Source organism: Panthera uncia, chromosome X (genome assembly GCF_023721935.1).
Source record: "Panthera uncia isolate 11264 chromosome X, Puncia_PCG_1.0, whole genome shotgun sequence".
Classification (NCBI taxonomy): Eukaryota; Metazoa; Chordata; class Mammalia; order Carnivora; family Felidae; genus Panthera; species Panthera uncia.
Genome location: NC_064817.1, coordinates 41,955,712 through 41,978,594, shown reverse-complemented (window position 1 = coordinate 41,978,594; position 22,883 = coordinate 41,955,712). Strand labels below are relative to the sequence as shown.

The 22,883-nt window shown below is 40.8% G+C and overlaps 1 protein-coding gene across 1 annotated transcript in view; it reads left to right on the top strand.

The window, feature by feature from the left end:
• SHROOM4 (shroom family member 4) overlaps window positions 1–14,530 on the top strand; it is a 48,331-nt gene extending 33,801 nt beyond the window's left edge. Inside the window, exons 5-8 of the mRNA XM_049643855.1 lie at window positions 1,334–1,483; window positions 2,356–2,536; window positions 7,252–7,521; window positions 8,824–14,530. Of these exons, the coding sequence (XP_049499812.1) occupies window positions 1,334–1,483; window positions 2,356–2,536; window positions 7,252–7,521; window positions 8,824–9,093 (871 nt within the window). The 3' untranslated portion in view covers window positions 9,094–14,530. The remainder of the gene's footprint in view (window positions 1–1,333; window positions 1,484–2,355; window positions 2,537–7,251; window positions 7,522–8,823) is intronic.
• Window positions 14,531–22,883: the final 8,353 nt, after the last annotated feature.

Sequence of the window (22,883 nt, the reverse complement as noted above, 5' to 3'; positions counted from 1 at the left end):
GAATTTGATTTTTGCTTCAATGTTCATTATCAACTGCAGAATATGTTCTCAAAGATCTCCTGTACCCTCTGCCCTATTAGTGGAGATTATGAGGAAAGGAACACTAGGACATATAGTGCCTAATATGATACACTGTAATATGGTGCAGGGCTGTGTCTGCTGTGAACTCAGTCTATAATTAGCACACCCTTTTAAAAATATTTCCAGGTGTTTTTTTTTTAATTTTTTAATGTTTATTTTTGAGAGTGAGAGCAAGATGGAGCATGAGTGGGGGAGGGGCAGAGAGAGGGAGACACACCATCTGAAACAGGCTCCAGGCTCTGAGCTGTCAGCAGAGTGAACCATGAGATCATGACCTGAGCTGAAGTCAGATGCTTAACTGACTGAGCCACCCAGGTGCATCAAAATACATATACATATATATATTTCCAGTTTTACTGAGATATAATTGGCATACAGCCACATCCTTTTTCCTCTTCATTCTGTGTTTTTAGTAACTTCTGAGTCAGAACTCTCACACATACCCTAAATATATTTTTCTTATAAGTAAGAATTCCCTAAGTTCATACATTCATATTCCCTCCAGAATGTTCTCTTGTCTGTTAATATAGATATAGTCCAGCCATAAAAGCCCTTACATGCAAAGTTTTATATTATATCAAGTTGTCCCTTTGGCAATATAGCATTATGTCTAAAAACATAGATTCTGGAGTTAGCTTACCTAGGTCTAAATCCTGGATCTGTCATTTACTGGCTGGTGACATTGGTGAACTCACTTTCCCTCTCAGTTCTCATGTTCCTTATCTATAAAATGGTTGTCATGAGCATTACATTTTATAGATATATCTACACACACACACACACACACACACACACACATCTTAAGACAGCTTCCAGGGCATGGTAAGCACTATGTGAATATTAGCTAGTATTGCTCATCTATTAGTGTTATTAGCTTAAAAACCTACATGTAAAATGAATACCTCAGATGAGGAATATTGGCATGCCCAAGTTTCTTTTGTGTGATGAATTAGAAGACAGCATAGCATGAATCAGTAAATAGCTGTGGAGCCCTTTAACCATTATTTTTGACCTTTATCTAAGAGCTGCAAGTAGCTGCAAAAATGACTAATGAGTTACTTCTATTTTTCCTTTCAACTAGAGGTTAGCAAAGGGGCAGTGACACAGGCAGGTGGAGGGTAGGGGTGGCTGGTAGACAACAAGAATATACTGGGGTGTTGGCCTCCTTCTCACATAAACCATGGGTGGAATTATTGCCCTTCCATCACTGAAACCTGACATTGAAGCTTTTCTATTTCCTTCCTCACACCAGACCAGAAGCCTTGATGGCAGAAGAGTCCAAACCCAAGCCAGCATGGAGCCAGAGCTACTTCTTTCCTGAGGAGCAGTTCTCTTTCATGGGCTGGAGCTCTGAGAAGCAGCACCTCAGTCCCATGGGCTTCAGTGAATCCAAGACAACAGGGTCTGCCATTCCACTTGTCAAGCCCCTGGGTGCCACTGGTCCCATTTTTTCCCCATTTCATTCTGCAACCATGGAGGAGACTGGGGCCACTGGGGATATGCCAGAAGTGGAGAGATCCTATCCCTTCCCAGGCCGAAGGCCTGCCTCACAGGCAGTCTCAGAAGAGCTCATGAGATATGTGGTAGGCCGTGACAAGTCCCTGGCACAGGTCTTAACCCCGGCCTCCAACATGGTGACCACTGCTGAGGTCATGGGTGACCTCTTTGCTGTGGGAGATCTGCAGTGGAGGGGCCATTTCAAGCAGGAGTGGCACCATCAGGAAAGAAGAAATAATGAGAGTGTCCAGGAAAGCCACAGGGTGCTTTTGTAAGCAAGCTGACTAGATAGAGCAGAAGCAGGCAGGGATCTGGGATGGGTAGGAGGGAGGTCAGCAGTCTTGGAGGATGAAGAGGTAAGGTCTCAGCCATATCCCTATCACTGCCTCCTTCCCTGGGGATTCATACACTGGGGCCATAAACCCAGGGGCATCATGGAAGATCAGAAGCCCAGAACTTTGGGGACCTGCCAGTTTTTCTGGATCTTAGTAGGGTGATGAACAAACCAAATCATCTCTAAAGAAGTCCCCCTACCTATGATAGTCAGGGGCATAGAAATAGCCTCCCAGGTTCTCAAAGTTGGCCTTGACTTGGCTTCTAGGTAATCTTCATGTGGCCTGTTTACATGTCAACAGTGCTTCCTGGTCCATTATTTCCTTATTTCATAGCTCCATTGGTGAAGCAGGGTCCCATTTTTACAGATGGGGAAATCAAGAAGCAGAAAGGTCAAGAGCCTCTCAGCAGAAGTGCTCAAATGGTCATTCTTTGTTTCCACAGACAAGAGTTTCAGCACTTCTTACCTCCTCCAGGGGCCCCAGGGATCCCCACCTCTTACTCAGCTTATTACAATATTTCGGTGGCCAAGGCAGAGCTGTTGAACAAGTTGAAAGACCAACCTGAGATGGCAGAGACTGGCCTGGGAGAGGAAGAAGTTGACCATGAACTGGCTCAAAAAAAGGTGACATTTTTTTGATATGACTTAGATTTTCAGCATTTAGTTTAAGTATCTGGAAGTTGAACTGTCCTCTTACGCTTCTCCAGAACAACTTGGTATATTCCCATATTTTCAGTATGGAAATAAAATAGCTTCTCTGTGTTTCTCAGAAATGTTTCTCCAGTCTCCTTTTGACCCAGCAAATACTAGTAATAATAGTAGTAGAAATCATAATCATCATCACTGTGTCTCTTGAATCTTTAAAATAATTCGACAACGATCCCCTTTTTACTGGTTGAGAGGATTAGGTTGCCCAGGGTTACAGACTAAGTGGTAGATCTAGGACTTGAAGTCAAGACTGTCTCACTTTCTACTGTATCATGACATCCCCCTCTGAAATAAGCCAGCCTTGCAAGTAACTCACCTCCCGTGGCACATCAGAGTTTTTGCCAATGAGTTCTAACCAATCCAGCCACTGACTGTATTCTCTGTAACTTTCTGGGAGATGAAATAGATTGACTAAGCAAGAGAAGGAGAAATTATGGCCTGGTAAACTTTAGTATTTATTTGCAAGAATAATCAATAATTTCTTAAAAGCACTAGAATGATCAACAGAAATTATGTTGTTCTGAAGCCTACCCATTCTTCCTCTAAGCATCACTAGGCTGGTTTTCTTTTTTTCTTCTTTTTTTTCAATATATGAAGTTTATTGTCAAATTTGTTTCCATACAACACCCAGTGCTCATCCCAAAAGGTGCCCTCCTCAATACCCATCACCCACTCCCCCTCCCTCCCACCCCCCATCAACCCTCAGTTTGTTCTCAGTTTTTAAGAGTCTCTTATGCTTTGGCTCTCTTCCACTCTAACCTCTTTTTTTTTTCCCTTCCCCTCCCCCATGGGTTTCTGTTAAGTTTCTCAGGATCCACATAAGAGTGAAACCATATGGTATCTGTCTTTCTCTGTATGGCTTATTTCACATGGATGGAACTGGAGAGTGTTATGCTAGGCTGGTTTTCTAATCAAATTCCTGGAATCACTTTGCCCTCCCTGTACTTATTCATTTTATTTCATAAGCAAATAGGATTTCCATGGCAACCCCAAAGGCCCAATTTACCACTTTGTGGACAACTGAACTCAACATAAACTGCTCCTCTGCCCATAATTTTCATTCAGGATATGACCTGTAGGAAAACTGAAGGCCATTTGCAAGAGACACCCCCACCACTTTCAAAGCAAAATGTCAGGGAAGTAATTGAAATCATGGTGGTATCAAAGTTTTATCGATCCAGATGCCTACCTCCTTGGATCCCGTGTTCCCTGAGCATGGCAAGGCTGCTCCCAGCTTACTCAGGACCTTTCTTTAGGAGCAAACCTAATAAGAGTCTGACCAGGAAAAGAGAAAAATGATCAGAAATGTCAAAGGACAGAACAGCAGATAGTGATTTGAAGTGATTATCAGGGTGGGGCGGGGGGGGGGGGGGGGGGGGGGGGGGCGGCTAGGACAGTTTTTGTCTCTGAGGACAGGTGAAGAAGGTCACCTATTTGCAATATCCTAGAAAAGCAACTCAACTCAAACAGGGTCTGTGATGACTCCTCAGATCTATCCAGTACACTTTCTCCAGGGTTGAAGTTCAGGTTGCAAAGCCCAGGTGCCAAGAAACAAAGGGCTCTCTTTTCTTGCATCCTTCTAGATCTTGGGAACTGAAGAGCTGGGATGGGTAGGTGATTTTCCAAGTTGACCGTTTGGCCCCCACCCCTCCCTTGACCCTGGCACTGACTTTTGTTTGGGAGAGCAGAGGGTAGGTATATAACTGGGAGTCTTTGGTATCTAATTGTGTTGCTTTGTTTCTATCATTGATTCCTAATTCCTAGTAGGTTTTAGAATTTCCCCTAAATGTAAACCTATGACACTTTAGATTTAAGATCATGGTGATCTCCTGACCTTTGGCCAGTTCTGAAATATGATAATAGGCCCTGGACCCAGATCAGGCTCTCTTGGTCTTGGTCACCTTGGACATGTCTAAATAACCTACTAGAAAGGAGCACATGCTAGAAAACTACAAACCTATGTATGGTCCCAGAGTACATGGGCAGGAATAATAATAAAACAAGCACTGAAGCAGACTTCAGTATATACATACAAGATACAGAATACTATTGTAAGCATGTAACCTGTATTAGAACAATACTATGAGGTAGGTGCTATTGTTGTCCTATTTTTTTAGATGGGGAAATTGAGGGGCACCTGGGTGATTCAGTCTGTTGAGCCTGACTCCAACTCAGGTCATGATCTTGTGGTTTGTGAGTTCAAGCCCTGTGTCGGGCTCTATGCTGACAGCTCAGAGCTTGGAGCCTGTTTCAGATTCTGTGTCTCCCTCTCTCTCTGCCCTTCCCCTGCTCATGCTCTCTCTCTCTCTCTCTCTCTCTCCCCCTCTCTCACTCTCTTTCTCACTCCCTCTCTCTCTCTCTGTCTCTAAAAAATGAATAAACATTAAAAAAATTAGATGGGGAAATTGAGTCACAGAAAGGTTGAGTAATTTGCTCAAGGTCACACCAGTGCTTTGTGGCAGAACTAGGGTTCAAGCCCAAGTAGTTCTTGCACTAGAGTTCATGCTCTTAACCATGATGCGATGCTTGATCTGCTGGGGCAGGTCAATTCTCGTTAGGACTTTGCAGTAGACAATCATCTATTATCTCAGAGTGCCTGGTAATGATAATAATAACAATAGCAGCAGCAGCAGCAGCATCCACTCTACCACACTACCTTCCTGGGAGTGGAGTTCCAGAACTGGTTATACCTACAGGGAAGACAAATCAGAAGACACAGGCAGTGCTTCCCTTAAGAAACTTACCATCAATAGGAGAGGGATCAGACGTACCCACATGAAACAGGGAATGAGCCACTTCAAATTACACTATAGGTCCTATTTCTGAAAGGCAGGAGAGTTCAGAAAAGAAAGACTCATTAAGGGAAGCAGAAGCTTCCATGAGGGAGGGTGGGAGCAAAGCTGGGCTCTGAAGAAAGAATGGGAATAGCCAAAGTGAAGGAAGAGATTGAGAGCAGGTAGAACTGCATAATGCAAATCAGGAACACCAGGGTGAGTGTGGTGAACACAGAGGAGAACGAGAAGCTAATCATGAAAGTTTTGGAGCCCTGAGATTGGAATGGTAGGGCAGGGTCAGACTGCATAATAACAATAGCAGCCAGCCTTGATTAAACACTTAGTCCATGTTAAGTCCTTTGCATGCATCATGTCATTCAGTCCTTATTACAGTTCAGCGAAGTGGGTATTACAATTTGTACCCACTCTGCAGATAAAAAAAGTAAAACACCATGAGACATTCACACATGTCACACAGCCAGGAAGTTGGCAGAGCTAGTAGTCCAAGCTGAAGTCATTGGGACTTCAGAACTCACAGTCTTAACCAAAAGGCCTCAGAGGCCAAATGGAGGGAGGGAAGGAAGATCCGGCACAGTGTCATACACACCAGAGGTACTTCAGTGGATTGAAGGGGAAAGAATGAAGCCATAGGCAAATATTTGACAATACTTTTCCAACCTATGCTCTCACAAGCATTCCAGTTCCTGTTTATTAAATAGTCTCTTTTCCAAAGAAGACATCCAGGTGGCTAACAGACACATGAAAAGATGCTCAACATCACTCATCATTAGGGAAATATAAATCAAAACTCCAATGAGATACCACCTCACACCTGTCAGAATGGCTAACATTAACAACTCAGGCAACAACAGGTGTTGGTGAGGATGCAGAGAAAGAGGATCCTTTTCACACTGTTGGTAGGAATGAAAACTGGTGCAGCCATTCTGGAAAACAATGTGGAGGTTCCTCAAAAAGTTAAAAATAGAACTACCCTATGACCCAGCAATTGCACTACTAGGTATTGATCCAAAGAATACAAAAATGCTGATTCAAAGGGGCACACGCACCCCAATGTTTATAGCAGTGCTATCAACAATAGTCAAATTATGGAGAGAACCCAAACAAATGTCCATTGACTGGCTAATGGATAAAGAAGATGTGGTGTGTGTGTGTGTGTGTGTGTGTGTGTGTGTGCGTGCGTGCGCGTGTACAGTGTTCAAAAAGGATGAAATCTTGCCATTTGCAACAATGTGGATGGAACTATAGTGTATTATTTTAAGTGAAATAAATCAGAGAAAGATAAATATCATATGATTTCACTCATATGTGGAATTTAAGAAACACAACAGATGAACATAGGGGAAGGGAAGGAAAAATAAGATAAAAAGAAAGGGAGGCAAACCATAAGATACTCTTAACTACAGAGAACAAACTGAAGGTTGCTGGTGGGGATGTTGGGTAGGGGGATATATACATACATATATGCTGGTTCAAATTTATTTTGAAAATACAGATTTCAGTAAGTATAAATTAAACAAGACTAAGCTATTAAAAAATAGTCTCAGCAAGTGTTTATTAAGTTACATCTGGCAAATGAGAATTAGCCCATGGGTATCACTTATCTAATGCCAAGAAGTTTGGTGGTGACTGACTCCTGCAAGATATGAAGAGATGAGAGGGAGGGTGGCTATTCAAAAAACTTGAATTGCTCATGACTTGCTTGGGTTTCCTTTGTTTCTGGTAATGGGTAGAGCCTGCCATCTGTTCCATGGATCCCAAAACAGAGGTTACAAGCACAGATCAGTTTCTGTCAGTCCCCATTCTCATCCTTTGCCTTCTCCTGTTTATTTCTCCTAGATACAGCTTATTGAAAGCATTGGCAGAAAACTGTCGGTCCTGCGGGAGGCCCAGCGAGGACTGCTAGAGGACATCAGTGCCAATTCTGCCCTTGGGGAGGAGGTAGAGGCCAACCTGAAAGCTGTCTGTAAATCCAATGAGTTTGAAAAATACTGCTTGTTTATCGGGGACCTGGACAAAGTGGTCAACCTGTTGCTGTCACTCTCTGGACGACTAGCCCGAGTGGAGAATGCTCTCAACAGCATTGATTCAGAAGCTAACCAGGAGAAGGTAGAGTTGGGGTCTCTGGGGTATAGATGGAGGTAAATGCCATTGGTTTCTTCTCAGGGCCCCCTCTTTCAAGTTTGGCTTGTCTTGGAGACAGTAAAGCATAATGTTAAGAGTGTGGGCACTGGCTTTTAAGTGCCTTGCAATTCTGGCTCTACCAATAATTAGCTATGTGACTATGGGCAGCTTACTCAACTGTACTCTACCTCAGTCTCTTCAAAAATGGGGTGAACACACTACCTAACTCATAGGATTGTGAGAATTAAATTAGTCCACAGTAATTACTTAAAACAGGTCCTGGAATAGGGTAAACACTGAATCAGTTCTAGCTGCCAGTAGTAGTGGTAACAGTAGTAGTAGTGATGGTGGTATTGATAGTGATAGTGGTAGTAATAGTAGTAATGGCAGTGGTGGTATTGATGGCAATAGTGGTAATAATAGTATTAGTGGTATTTGTACTGATGGTGGTAGTAATAGTAGTAGTAGCAATAGTGGTGTGCGTATTGGCAGTGATAGTGGTAATAATAGCAGTAGTGGTGGTGGTAGTGGCATTGGTAGTGATAGCAGTGATAGTAGTAGTAGTGGTATTGGTACTGATGGTGGTAGTAATAGTAGTAGAATAGTGGTGGGGGTATTGGTGGTAATAATGGTGGTAGTAGTAGTACTAGTACTAGTACTAGTACTAGTACTAGTAGTGGTAGTAGCAGCAGCAGCAATTTTACCTCACTTTCTCTCTGAGTTAGAGGAAGAGGTCTCACCAAGTAGTTGAAATTGGGAGTCTGTCATTTTCATGGGTTGGGCCACACTGTGTACATTCCAGAACCAAACCTACATCACCTTTCCATATACAAGTGATTTGGGATACAAATTTGAATCCACAATAAGAAGCACTCAGGCATGTGCATACACACACAGACACATACACTCACACATGTACACCCACACAGAGACACATACCATCTTGAAAGCACTGTCATAGTGATACCTATTCTCCAGGTGGAAGGGTCTGAGCTGGCTTTGTCAGAGCCTTCCCCCACCCTAACCCCAGGGGTGGTCCATGGATTAAAGACAGCTTAGAGATGGAAAGAGGTGAATGCATATAGCCCCGCCCAGTATCACTGTTGTGTTTATCCTCCCCCTGCCATAGCACAGAAGGGCTTTTGCCTGAAGGTGGACTTCAGGGCAGGAAATATAGGACTGATCAGTTAGTAGAGTGGGGAGCTGCTGTGCTCCACTGTGGAGCAGTGGGTTAGTGAGATGACTAGTAACTGGGATGGCTCTTAATTGGTCTATCTGATTCCCCAGTTGGTCCTGATAGAGAAGAAGCAGCAGCTGACAGGGCAGTTGGCAGATGCCAAGGAGCTGAAGGAGCATGTGGACCGCCGGGAGAAGTTGGTGTTTGGCATGGTCTCCCGCTACCTGCCTCAGGACCAGCTCCAAGATTACCAGCACTTTGTGAAGATGAAATCTGCTCTCATCATCGAACAGCGAGAGCTGGAAGAGAAAATCAAGCTTGGGGAAGAACAGCTCAAATGTCTCAGGGAGAGCCTACTCCTGGGGCCCAGCAATTTCTAATTCCACCAGCAGACTGTCACACCATCCCCGCCCAGCCACAACGGGAAGTGCTTTCAGTCTTCGTTAGCAGTTTGTTAGCAAGTAGATAGCAGTTTAGTTAGCAGTTTGTTCCATATCCTCTACCTTGTACATCTCTCACTGCCCCTTACCTAGCATTGCTCCCAACCAGCTAGGAGTTCCTGCTGAGGCCCCCAAGCCTCTACTCTAGGGAATAGATGCAAGAGCTAGGAGCTGCCTGCAGCAAAGGGTGATCATACAACCACACTCCCCTTCCCACGGTTTGCACAGGCAAGTGCTCACCACACACAGAACCAACAAAGTGCCTTCATTCTTCTTGGTCCAAGGACTGCAAAGACACCATGCACTCACCACCCACCCATGCCCCAATCAGCCTCTCAAGGCTCAGAGAGAAGCTGCCTGTGCAGCTCCATTCTGCCCAAGGCTCAAAGCCCAGCCATTTCCCACAGAGATCTGGCTGTCTTGAGAGCATCACTTCCCACCAGTTTAAGGGCCTCACCTAAGCTTTACAGTGGGAAGCACAGAAGGAGAAATTACACTAAACAGAATGTGAGCAAAGATCGGGAATCCCTAGGTGCCCTGCCGAAGCTAGGTTTAAACAAATGGGATCCACCCCCACTGGCCCCAGCATCTGGTTGAGGGGGAAGAGGCCTACTCCAACTAGTGTGGCCTTCCTCCTGTCCTCATACTTCTGGCTTACCACTTCCTGTTCCATCTTGCCTTTTCATTGCCAGTGGTCACCGGTGCCTACCCTAAGGGCTTCACACTATGGACCATTAATAGCTCTACTAAAGCTGACTTCTGGATACCCATTTCATTATTGGGATGAAGCGTTCTTTGTTGTATTTTAAATGGCCTTTTGATTTTATTTATTTTTATTTTTTGATTTATTTTTTCCTTTTGTAACTAATAAGGTGAGAAGAGGGGAGGTGGAAAGGGAAAAGGAATCCTAGAAGGAAAGCGTGTTCTGCAGATCAGCCTGGATTCACCATGGCTAGATGAGGGAATGCCAAGGCCTTAAATTCTTCCCACCAAACACTACAAGTGTCTAAGAAAGGAGTTCTCACCTTAAACTTAATTTACTATGGCCTGGCCCTATACTGAAGTCAGCAATGACCATAAGCTTAGCATTCCCCAATGGATTTCAGTTTTTTACTTATTTTTTCTCGAAACCAAAGATATCTGAAACTGACAAAAGTTCATCACCCATTTTTCTACTATCTCCCATCTAAGGAAATGGGTAGAAGTGAGCTCAGGAGGAGATCCTCTATCTCACAATTGCTTTCTCAGCCTGTGGCCTGACTCAGGGAACTGAAAGTCATGGTAGCTGGAAGCTCCAGCCAGGGCCAGCCCCCCAGAGCAAATTATGATCCAGCCAGGATCTTAGGCACACAAACAACTAATGCTGCTGTTGTTGCCAATTCCCTGACACCACTAGCCAGTTTCTGTCCTGGAAAATCCCTCAGGTGGGTGATGGCAGGAAGGGAATTGCGGCCAAACTCTGGCCTGTTATCCAGCTCAATTCCCCATTCCTTGCTCACTGGCACCCACGGTTCATACTGCACAGCTCTGCCCAACAAACCTGGGCATCTCTTCTAGTTACTGCTGAGTTCCTCAGGATCCTTGGAGGTTAATTGTAGCAGCAGGGATGCCTCATTCAACCAAAGGATTTGCCAAAGAACTTTGCTGCTGCTACAAATAGTGGTCTCTAGCTTCTGTTTCCTTTTCATTGTATTTGGAAACAATGGAAGAATCTTGGCCAGCAGGGTGTCCTGAGGGGGGCCCTGGGTATGCTCTTAGTACACTGCTGCTCTCAGAACCACTGTTAAAATGTCAACCTGCCATTCTCCCCTCAAGTGGGGAAGTCTACCCTATTCAGGAAGGCCGATGGCTCGTAAAAGGCTAGGCTTACCCAAGCCACATTTGAGGAAGGTGGGGGAGTGCTATGAATAGAAGCTATGGTTGCCATCTTTTTTTTTTCTTAAGCAGACTCTAGGATAAACAATAAGTTGAGACATCCTATATTGGGGGGTGAGGCCAATGTAGTCCATCATTCTAAGATTTTCTGGGGCCAGAATAGCTTTTTGGGAACACAGGCCGAGGTAAGAGTGGTCACTTGCCTGGGCATGATGACCGTGGTCTGGGTTTTTCTAGTCAGTGTTACATTGGTTGTACATTTCTCACACAAAAAAGTACTATTGATTGTATTATTTTTGTCCCTTATCCCACCTGAAATTAAAGTTGAAACAAGAACACAAGGATGCTTGCTCACTTTCACACAGAAGAAGGGTAGTTTCTAAAACACTTAATATAATAACCACCAACCTATACTGATCAGTGAAGCTTGGCAGACAGGTGAAGTACCAAAAGGGAACTAATGCCCTGCGCTGCTGAGGCAGCAGTGCCATCGTGCCTCATAATGCTTCAGAGCTGCGATGTGGTGTCTCTCCCCTGTTCTCATTTCCTGGGCTCAGCCCTCTTGCAAGGCCTGCCAGGAGTAAGCAGTTTGGAAGGCAGACCAAGGGATTTCCCCAAAGACAATTACTGGTCTTAATTTTTGCCGTCTCTCTTCAGATACTCATATAGGCCCCAGTGGGTAATAGGTTGATCTAGAGAGAGGTATCAGTACAAGAGTTACTATCACTTGTCCCTTCTCGCTCCCCCACCCCCACCTAGATAATTGAGTCTCCTTGAGTCCCACCAATTGCAGACCCAGCCAGGGTATAGTGGTAAATGCTCAAGGGGAATCTGAGAGAAAGAGGCAGACACACTAAAAGCTCTAGAAAGGGAGAGACTGGAAGCAGAGGAACTGAGAGGGTGAAAGACAAAAAGTTTTTTTCAAGGCCAGAGTCAGGTTCTGTTTTCCATTTAACCTCGTGTCAAAAAGATGCCCTGGGCACTAGAGCCATAACCTTTAACCCCCATCTCCCTGAAGGTGCTGCTCTGTCAGTAGTACCAAGTCCCAGATGGAGGAAGCTGGGCACATTTACGGCCACTCCCTCCTGTCTGGAGCTTGGTGACTCCCACTGTCTTTGCCAAAGGAGTTGTCTATGCCAATAGTATTTCTTTAACAGACTATTGTATTCTTGGAAGATTAGTAGATCTTTAGAGGGGGGTGGGGCAGGGGACAGTTTCTATAAAGAACCAGTGTTTGTTGTACAACTGTTGGGGGTCATCTATGCCATGTTATTATTTTTCTGAATCTTATAGTTTCTGCAATTGTGTCCTCCACCATTCCCTTCTTGGCTGACATTGATATGTCTGCCAGATGGTCATCAAGGGTTATACTTCAATAAAAGGTGCTAAGGACAAAAAAAAAAAGAAATTATCTCACGTGTTTTGACTGAAGTGATGGAAATTCTCTAATATTCTGCTGAAAAATATTGGAAAACAATTTGGTCACATATCAAGAATCCTTCATATGTAACTGTATGACCAGAGTCTTACCCACATCCCTAAACTCTTACCCTGGCCCATTGGGGATAGCATTGATGCTATACCATTCATTATCCCCAGTAAAATAATTCAGAATTCAGGAAGACTCAACAATAAGTGTAATCTCAAGTATAGACCTCAGTAGTATACAGAGTCCACTTCTGGAGTCTAGCCTAATCAGAGAGCTGAGACACCTTCTACACCTCCTCCAATCTTGAGTTCTACTATCTTCTACCTAATAGTCCAGTCTTATACCTTCCCTCTTCGCAACCTGGAAAGCAAGGTTCTCACTGACCAGCTCTCTCTAAATAACCTCATTTAGACCCAAATGCACTCCAGGAACCAACTCTGACACTTAAAAGCATACATTTTCCCTCAGTCTACACATTGTTTAAATTCCAACTGATCTCCTATTCTAGGTATCCAGTGTGGTAGAGTGGAAAGAGCCCAGTTTTGGCATTAAAATGAAATGTGTTCAAATCCTGGTTTTGCCACTTATATGAACCTGGGTTATTTTTTCAACTTTTGAGTTCATTTTTTATCTGTAAAATGGGAATAATAATATGTACCTTGCATAGTTGTGGCTTGAAACTAATAAATGAAAGTTACCAGCTGTCTACTGAGAAATGGTTAGAAAGGCAGAATCCCAGCGCCACCCCATGCCCACTAATAGTCTGCATTTTAACTAGATTCCCAGAGGATTTATATGTATATTAAAGGCTGAGAAGCACTAACCTATCATAAACTTAGTACATGGTAACAACCTTATATTCTAGTCCTGATTTATTCAATTCATTCTTTTCTACTCCCAAGCATATTCTTGATCTTCTCATGCTGCTCCCAACTACCTGCCTAAATGAGTTCAGCAACATTGAGGATACAGGTTTGATACATAAAACCAATTGTGTCTCTACACACTAGTAATCAACAATTTGGAAACAAAATTAAGAAAACAATTCCATTTAAAAAATTATAAAAAGAAAATAGGGACACCTAGGTGGCTCAGTCCATTGAGCATCCAAGTCTTGATTTTGGCTCAGGTCATTATCTCATGGTTCTGAGATGGAGCCTCATGCTGACAGCACAGAGCCTGCTTGGGATGCTCTCTTCCTCTCTGTCTGCCTCTCCCCCACTCATGCACTCAAGCACATGTGCACTCTTTCTCTCTCAGAATAAACTTTTTTTTAATTATAAAAAATAAAACAATTCCACTTACAATAGCATCAATAAGAACAAAACAGGAATACATTTAATGAAAGAAATGTAACAATTTTATACTGAAAACTACAAAAATATTGTTGAAAAAAATTAAAATCTAAAAAAGTACTTAGACTAAAATCTATTTTAGATAACAATACTCCCCAAATTGATCTACACATTCAATCTAAAAGAATCTTAGCTGTCTTTTTTGCATAAATTGAAAAGCCAAACCTAAAATTCATATGAAATTGCAAGGGACCCAGAATAGTCAAAACAATCTTTAAAAAGAACTTGGAGAACTCACACTTCTCAATTTCAAAACTTATTACAAAGCTACAGTAATCAAGACAGTATGGTACACATACAAGGGTAGACATGTAAATAGAATATCATTGAGAGTACAGAAATAAGCCCTATATTTATGATCAGTTAATTTTTGATAATGGTTCCAAGACAATAAAAAATAAAGAATAGTTTTTCAACAAATGATGGGGGGGACAACTGGATATCCATATAGAAAAAAATGAAGTTAGACTCCTTCCTTACAACACACAAAAATCAACTAAAAAGAGATTATAAACCTAAATGTAAGAATTACATTTACATGGGGTACCTGGGTAACTTGGTTAGGCATCCGACTTTGGCTAAGGTCATGATCTCACAGTTCATGGGTTCAAGCCCTATGTCAGGCTCTGTGCTGACAGCTTAGAGCCTAGAGCCTGCTTCAGATTCTGTGTCTCCCTCTCTCTCTCTCTGCCTCTCCCCTGCTTACGTTCCCTCTCTCAAAAATAAATAAATAAATAAATAATAAAACATTTAAATAATTACATTCACAAAAGAATTACAAAACGCTAAAAAGAAAACATGGGAGTAAATCATCTTGATATTGTGTTAGGCAATGATTACTTAGAACTCCAGAAGCACAAGTGGCAAAAGAAAATATAAATTGGAGTACATTAAAAGTAAAAACTATGCTGCAAACAATACTACCAAGAAAGTGAAAATATAATCCATATAATCAGAAAAATATTTACATATCATATATCTAATATTAGACTTTTATCTATAACATATAAAGAACCGTTACAGCTCAATAATAAAAATAACCAAAAAATGGGCAAAGAATCAGAATAGACATTTCTACAAAGAATAATGTAAATGGGCAATAAACATAGGCAAAGATGCTCAACACTGAGGAAATACAAATCAAAACAATGAGATACCACTTCATACACTATGATCAAAAAGACAATAACAAGTGTTGGTGAGGATGCAGAGAAATTGAAACAGTCCTACATTGCTGGTCGGAATGTAAAATGTTGTGGCCACATTGGAAAACAATTTGGAAGTTCCTTAAAATGTTAAATACAGAGTTTCCATGTGATTTAGCATTCTTCTTCTAGACATATACCTAACAGAACTGAAAACAAGTGTTCAACTCATGCAGTAACCTCTTTGACATCAGCGATAGCAACTTTTTTCTTTTCTTTTTTTTTTTTTTTGGTGATTTATTTATTTATTTTTTAAATATATGAAATTTATTGTCAAATTGGTTTCCATACAACACCCAGTGCTCATCCCAAAAGATGCCCTCTTCAATACCCATCACCCACCCTCCCCTCCCTCCCACCCCCCATCAGCCGCAACTTTTTTCTAGATATGTCTCCTGAGCAAGGGAAACAAAAGCAAAATTAAACTATTGGGTCTACATAAAAATGAAAAGCTTCTTCACAGCAAAGGAAACAATCAACAAAACTAAAAGCTGGGGCACCTGGGTGGCTCCATCAGTTAAGCATCCGACTCTTGCTTTTTGCTCAGGTCATGATCTCACAGTTTGTGAGTTCAAGACCCATGTTGGGCTCTGAGCTGACAGCTCAGAGCCTGCTTGGGATTCTCTTTCTCCCTCTCTCTGTCGCTCCCTTGCTCACTTGCACACACACACACTCTCTCTCTCTCCCTCTCTCTCTCAAAAATACTATTTAAAAAAACCCTAAAAGGCAACCTACAGAATGGGAAAATATATTTCCAAGTGACATATGCACTAAAGGGCTAGTATCCAAAATGTATAAAGAATGTATAAAATTCAACATCCAGAAAAATTAATAATCCAATTAAAATGGGCAGAAGACATAAATAGATATTTTTCCAAAGAAGATATCCAGATGGCCAACAGACACATGAAAATATGCTCAACATCACTGATTATCAGGGAAATACAAATCAAACACAATGAAATATCACCTCACAACTGTAAGAATGGCTAAAATCAACAATACAAGAAACGAGGTGCTGGTGAGGATGTGGAGAAAGGGGAACCCAGTTGCACTGTTGGTGGGAATGCAAACTGATGCAGCCACTCTGGAAAACAATATGGAGGTTCCTCAAAAGTTAAAAATACAACTACCCTATGATCCAGCAATTGCACCAGTAGGTATTTACCCAAATATAAAAACACTAATTCAAAGGGATACATGCATCCCTATGTTTATAGCAGCATTATTTACAATGCCAAGATATTGAAGTATCCCAAGTATCCATTGATTGAAGAATGGATAAAGAAGTGATATATATATATATATATATACACTTTATGATATATATATGGTATACATATATAATGGATTATATACATATTATATATATAATTGTATGTATGTGTATATATATATGTATATATATATATATATGTATATATATAAAATGGATTACTCAGCCATAAAAAAGAATGAAATCTTTCCATTTTCAATGATGAAGATGGAGCTAGAGTATATTATGCTAAGTGAAATAAGTCTGTCAGAGAAAGACAAATACAGTATGATTTTACTCATATGCGGAATTTAAAAAACAAAACAAGTGAGCCAAGGGGGGAAAAAAAGATAGCAGGAGGCAAACCAAAAACAGACTTTTTTATTTTAGAGAGGAAAAGAACACAAGTGGGGGAGAAGAGTAGAAGGAGAGAGAAAGAGGGGGGCGGGAGAATCTAAAGCAGGCTCCATGCTCAGCACAGAGCCTGATGCAGAGCTCGATCCCATGACCCTGTGATCATGACCTGAGCTGAAATCAAGAGTCAGATGCTCAATTGACTGAGCCATCCTGGTGCCCCTTAACAGATTCTTAACTATAGAGAACAAGCTGATGGTTATCAGAGAGGAAGTGGGTGGGGGTAGGAAAAATAGATGAGGAGGATTAAGGAGTGCACTTGCTGGGATGAGTACTGGGTGTTGTATGCAAGTGTTGAATCACTATACTGTACACCTGAAACTAATATAACACTGTATGTTAACTAACTATAATTATAATAAAAACTTTTTAAAAAGATAAAGCTTAGCATGAAAATAAAAAACAGGCATTAAAAAAAACCCACATGTACACAAATGCTCAAGGTGTCCTGTATATTAATGGAATTTAAATAAAAATTTAAAAAAATACAACTACCTTACAATCCAGTAACCCCTGGATTGCGCTACCAAGCATTTACCCAAAGAATACAAGAACACTAATTCAAAAGGATACATGCACCCCTATGTTTATAGAAGCATTAGCTACAATAGCCAAATTATGGAAGCAGCCCAATGTCCATTGACTAATGAATGGATAAAGAAGATGAGGTATATGTATATACAATGTATATACAATATGTATATACAATCCATAAAAAGGAATGAAATCTTGCCATTTGAAATGACATGGAAGGAACTAGAGAGTATAATGCTAAGCAAAATAAATCCATCAGCGAAAGATAAATACCATGTGACTTCATTCATATGTGGAATTTAAGAAACAAAACAAATGAGCCAAGGGAAAAAAGAGAGAGAGACAAATCAAGAAACATACTCTTAGAAAAAACTGAGGGTTACCAGTGGGGAGATGAGTGGGAGGATGGGTGAAATAGGTGATGGGGATTAAGGAGTGCACTTGTTGTGATGAGCACCGGGTGATGTATGGAAGGGTTGAATCACTATATTGTACACATGAAACTAATATAACACTGTATGTTAACTAACTGGAATTAACAATAAAAACTTTTTTAAAAAGATAAAGCTTAGTATGAAAAAAAAAAACAGGCATTAAAAAAAACCCACATGTATACAAATGCTCAAACAGCATTTGGCTCATAAGAGCCAAAAAGTGGAAACAACCTAAATTTCCATCAACTGAGGAATGGATAAACTTTTGTCTAGCCATAAAGCAGAATGTTATTCAGCCATAAAAAGGGATGAATTACTGATGCTGCAACAGGGATAACCCCTGAAAACATGTTAAGTGAAGTAAGTCACCAAAGACCACATGTTGTATGATTCCACTGATATGAAGTGTCTAAAATTGGCAAATGTATAAAGACAGAAAGCAGGTTAATGGTTGCCTAGGGCTCAAGAGCTGGGGTGAATCAGCCGCGATTGCTAATGGGCATACAGTTTCTTTTGGGGATGATAAAAATATTCTAAAATTAGATTGTCATCACAATTGCCCAACTCTGTGAATGTACCATAAACCATTGACTTGTATACTTTAAATTGCTGAGCTGTATGATATATGGTTTCTCAGTAAAGGTGTTAAAAAAAACCCTTTGTTTATTTTTCAGTCTCATTCCTCTTGACAAAGTCTGAATTGATGGTAAGCATGTAGTTCGTGCCTGAGTCCAAAGGGTACAATATTCACATCATTTGAATTTTGGGAGGGAGCCTGTCATAACTTTATTCCCCTTTCAGATCTGGCCGACCAAGCAAGACAATGAGTAAGAGTAGTCTCAACTCTGTCTCCTGACTTCAGCATGAATAATAGGGACAGGCCCTGTTGGGGAATAGGGACAATCTTTCTAGGCATGTAGTATGGTAGAGTGGTTAAGGACTTCAGTTCTTTAGGCAAATAAACCAGGTTTTAAATCTTGACTCCACCAACTTACTATGTCACCTTTATAAATTACTTGACCCTCTCAATCTTTGCTGTAAAAGGGACTAAAAAAGTACCACCTAAATTGTTATGAAGATTCAATGAGATAATCCATGTGAAACACTTAAAATAATGCCTTCCATAAAGTAGTCAATAAACATTAGCTGCTAGATTTATTATATGTATTGAGGTGAGATTAAAGCAAAATAATATAAGGAAAACTAAAGCACCCTCAACTTTGGAGCCAGATAGCTCTCTTAATATGACCTTGGGAAGTCACTTTATTTTAATTTTATTTTTTAATGTTATTTATTTTTGAGAGAGAGAGAGTGTGTGTGTGTGAATGGGAAAGGGGTAGAGAAGGAGGGAGACACAGAATGTGAAGCAGTTTCCAGGCTCTACACTGACAGCAGAGACCCCAACACAGGGCTCAAACCCACACACCATGAGATCATGACCTGAGCTGATGTCAGACGCTTAATCGACTGAGCCACACAGGTGCCTCTGGAAAGTCACTTGATTTATCAAACCTTAGCTCCTATGTAATAATAAAGCTAATAATTATCCTCTAGGGAGGCAGGTTAAAACCTGCACTCTGGAATCCACACCACCTGGATTTGAATACTGACCCCACCAATTACAAGTTGTGTGGCTTAGAGCATATTTCACTTCTGTGTGCCTTTGGTATCCTTTTCTGTCAATTGGAGGTGGCAAAAATACTTCCCTGGGTTGGTGTGAGGAATTATTGAGTTAATCCATGTAAAGTACCTACATAGAGTAAGTACTCAATGAGTATTAACTATTATTATAAAGCCAAAATAGGAAACAAATGAGATCCTTAGGAAAGCTGGATATGTGGTAGGTTCTCAGTAAATGGTGATTCCCCTCATTGCCCATCCGTTCTGTGCACCAAGTCAAGATTTTGGGGGGCCTGCAGAGAAAATGTTTTAGAACAATGTCATCTTCTAGTTGCCAGCAAGATGACCACCCATAGTTCCAAGAACAGTAGGGAAAGAACTATTTCACCTGTATATTACTTGGGCTTGAATTTGAGGGTGGTTTAAAGAAATCCTCTACTTTTCTCAAACCTCTTTAGATTTGGGGTCAAATTAAGTGTTATTGAATTCCTTACTTTTCACATAGCTTTACTTCCACTATTGGTAAAGTCTAAATATACAATTTTTAAAGTTCATTCATTCATTCATTTTTAGAGAGAGAAAGAGACAGAGCACACACACACACACACACACAAACACACAGGTAAGGGGCAGAGAGAGAGGGATAGAGAATCCCAAGCAGGCTCCACTCTGTCAGCACAGAGCTCAACATGGGGCTCAATCCCACGAACCATGAGACCATGACCTGAGCCTAGATCACGAGTCAGCTTCTTACCCGTCTGACCCACCCAGGTGCCCCTAAATACACAACTTTTTAAACAAAAATTCTAATGTAATCTTTACAACAGCTCTGTGACTTTATGTAACAGCATTTTTCCTGTTTGTAAATTAAACAAAAGGGATATAAGTGTGTAATGTCATCCATTCATTTATTCAACTAATATTTCAGGTATTTTTTTTTTTGCTCAGGGGATTCAGAAGTAATCAAAATAGGCAAAGTGCCCCACTTTCATGGGGCTTTTGTCCTAATGAAAGAGATTTAAACAATGACATAATATTTTATGTATAAAAATACACACACATATATAATCATTTTTTACCCTAGTACATCACAGCAAAACAGATTTTTCCTTGATTCCACAGCTATTAGCAAGAGGCTAAGTTTGTTACTGCAATAATTAAAATATTTTACATTAATTTTCAGCAGAGATATTCTGATTTTCTCACTAAATGGAATTTGTAATGGGATTTTTTTAATGTGTAGCAAAGTGATGGCAATCCCTTGTCACTGAAGAAGTTGGATTTAAAAATAACTTAAACAGAAAGGTTGAATTCCACTCTTGATAATGACAACCAACTTATATCACGTGGAAATCTTTCCTATTTTGTGCATGGTTCAAACATGGCCACAGGCTAAAGAGCTATGGCAAAAATTTCTCTCCAACTGGGCAATGTAAACCTTCAGAGACCACGCTCTATTTGTCAACTGTTTAAGTTTCTTAAATATGGCCCTTCATCCAGGAATTGCTCACTGCTGTTAACTGAGTAAAACCATATGGTTTTGAATTCCCATTTTCCTCCCAGCTACTGATTTTGTATCTAAACAAGAGTAATTAATGGAATTCACTTCCTCAGGTGCTGAGTTGGTTGTGGTTTTTTTGCAGGGGAAATAATTTGAGAAAAGGTCATAAGTGAAAAATCTTTCCAACTTGAAAATGCATTAGGTTAAATGTGAATAAGTTAAAGTGCCTAAAAAATAACAATTTGTACCCTGATTTGTCCACATTTTTTAGTTCGATAAAAGCATAATAGCAGACCAAACCCATTAGTAGATGCATCAAATGATAACTTCTAATTGACAGAAAACTCCTATTTTGGCTAAGCTTAAACAGCTCCTGTTTAGAAGTTTCATAAATTACTCTGTATTTAAATGCCTTTTTACAAATTGGAAAGCTTTAGTTTTCTCTTAGAAAAGTAGTGGTAAGAGTAAGGAGAAGCAGATAGAGGAGAATAAAGAGACTGGATAAATTAGGTAATGCTATGCATTTAGACTACAATTTTGGTCACTTTCCCAGACCCTGGTAGCTAATAAGTAAGCCTGTTGTGAGAATCACACAGTTACTAAAACCTTCTGTAAACAAATCCAGTTTTGACCAAACATAGCTTAAAAAATCTGAAAATGAAGAAAATCATGTGTCTTCTGGACCTTGCTGGAATGGCACTCAACACACATGCCTAGAACCATCTCTGCCCTCACTCTGAGACCTAGTGTCTCAATTCTATGAAGGGGATGCTTATGTGGTTATTAAAGTGAAGAAGTAATATCCTTCTTGGCTCCAGGCTCTGAGCATAGCGTGCACATAACAACCCTCTCCAAACTTGGCCCCCAAATGGCGTCCAAGGCTAACTTCTTCTAATTGGCCTCACTGCCCACAGGATAAAGCCCTGACTCCTTGCATACAAGACACTTTGTGATCTATCTCCTGTATACTCCTCCAGCTATGACTCTTGACACCTCCTCATACTCATCCTTAGCTCCAGCCAGTTCTCCAAATAATACCACACAGTCTCATCCCTCTGCTTTCACAGACATAAGTTCTTCTGCCTGAAAATCCCTGCCCCAACTTCCCCCATTTAAGTAATTCCAGCTTGTGCTTTGGTGTCAACTAAGTCTTCACCTCCTTCAGAAATATCTTTTTATTATACTGATAACAGCATATGATATTTGGGTAAGATAAGTGTTTATGTTTTCTGTCTCTTTAGGCTATGGGTTTCTTGAGGGCAGAAACTAATTTACACCACTAGCACTTAGCCTAGTGGCTCATTGTAAACATTTCAGAAATATAGGGTAGTAATATTTTATGAGAGACATGCATTCATGACGCCTTTGCCATGGGCTTCATATTCTGGATATACTTTATGCTAACTTTTCCTTCTTGACGCAATTGTTAAATGTTGGAATATCTTTTAAGATACCACAGGTGCCTGGCCTCACCCCACATAAAGCTGACTTTCAAATTTATATTTATAGTTTAGATCTTCTCTTAGTTTCCAAAGCTTTATAGCTATTTGGATGGCTCAATGACACTTAAACCCCGTGTGTCCAAAATGCAACATGTGATCTTTCCCTCCTGAACCTAATTCTTTCCAGTGTTCTTTATATTTCAGTGAATGATACCTCTACCCGGGCAGGTAGGAAAGCCAGGCATCTTAGAGTGATTCTACACATCCTCCTCTCTCACACTCCTCCCATATAGAATCCATCACCAAGTGCTATCAATTCTATTTCCTAAATATGTCTTAAATCTATTCACTTCTCTTTCCACAATTATTACCTTCTAAACTACAGCATTCACTATTTTCCCTATATCATCTCTTGCCCTCTATTGTCTATTCTTCATGCTGTAGCCAGGGTGAACTTGCCAAAATCTAAATATGACTATGTCACCCCTTTTCATGCTTAAATAATTTTAATAATTTCCAAAACCCTTTCCAATACTTATGAGGCTCTTAATGCTCCTATGTCTAAGGATGCATCGCTTCAGCGTCAGCCTCATTATCTGGCCTAATCTGCTTTATAGGCTCAGCTATGGCTTTCATTCCCCGCCCCCCCACAACCAAATTATCAAG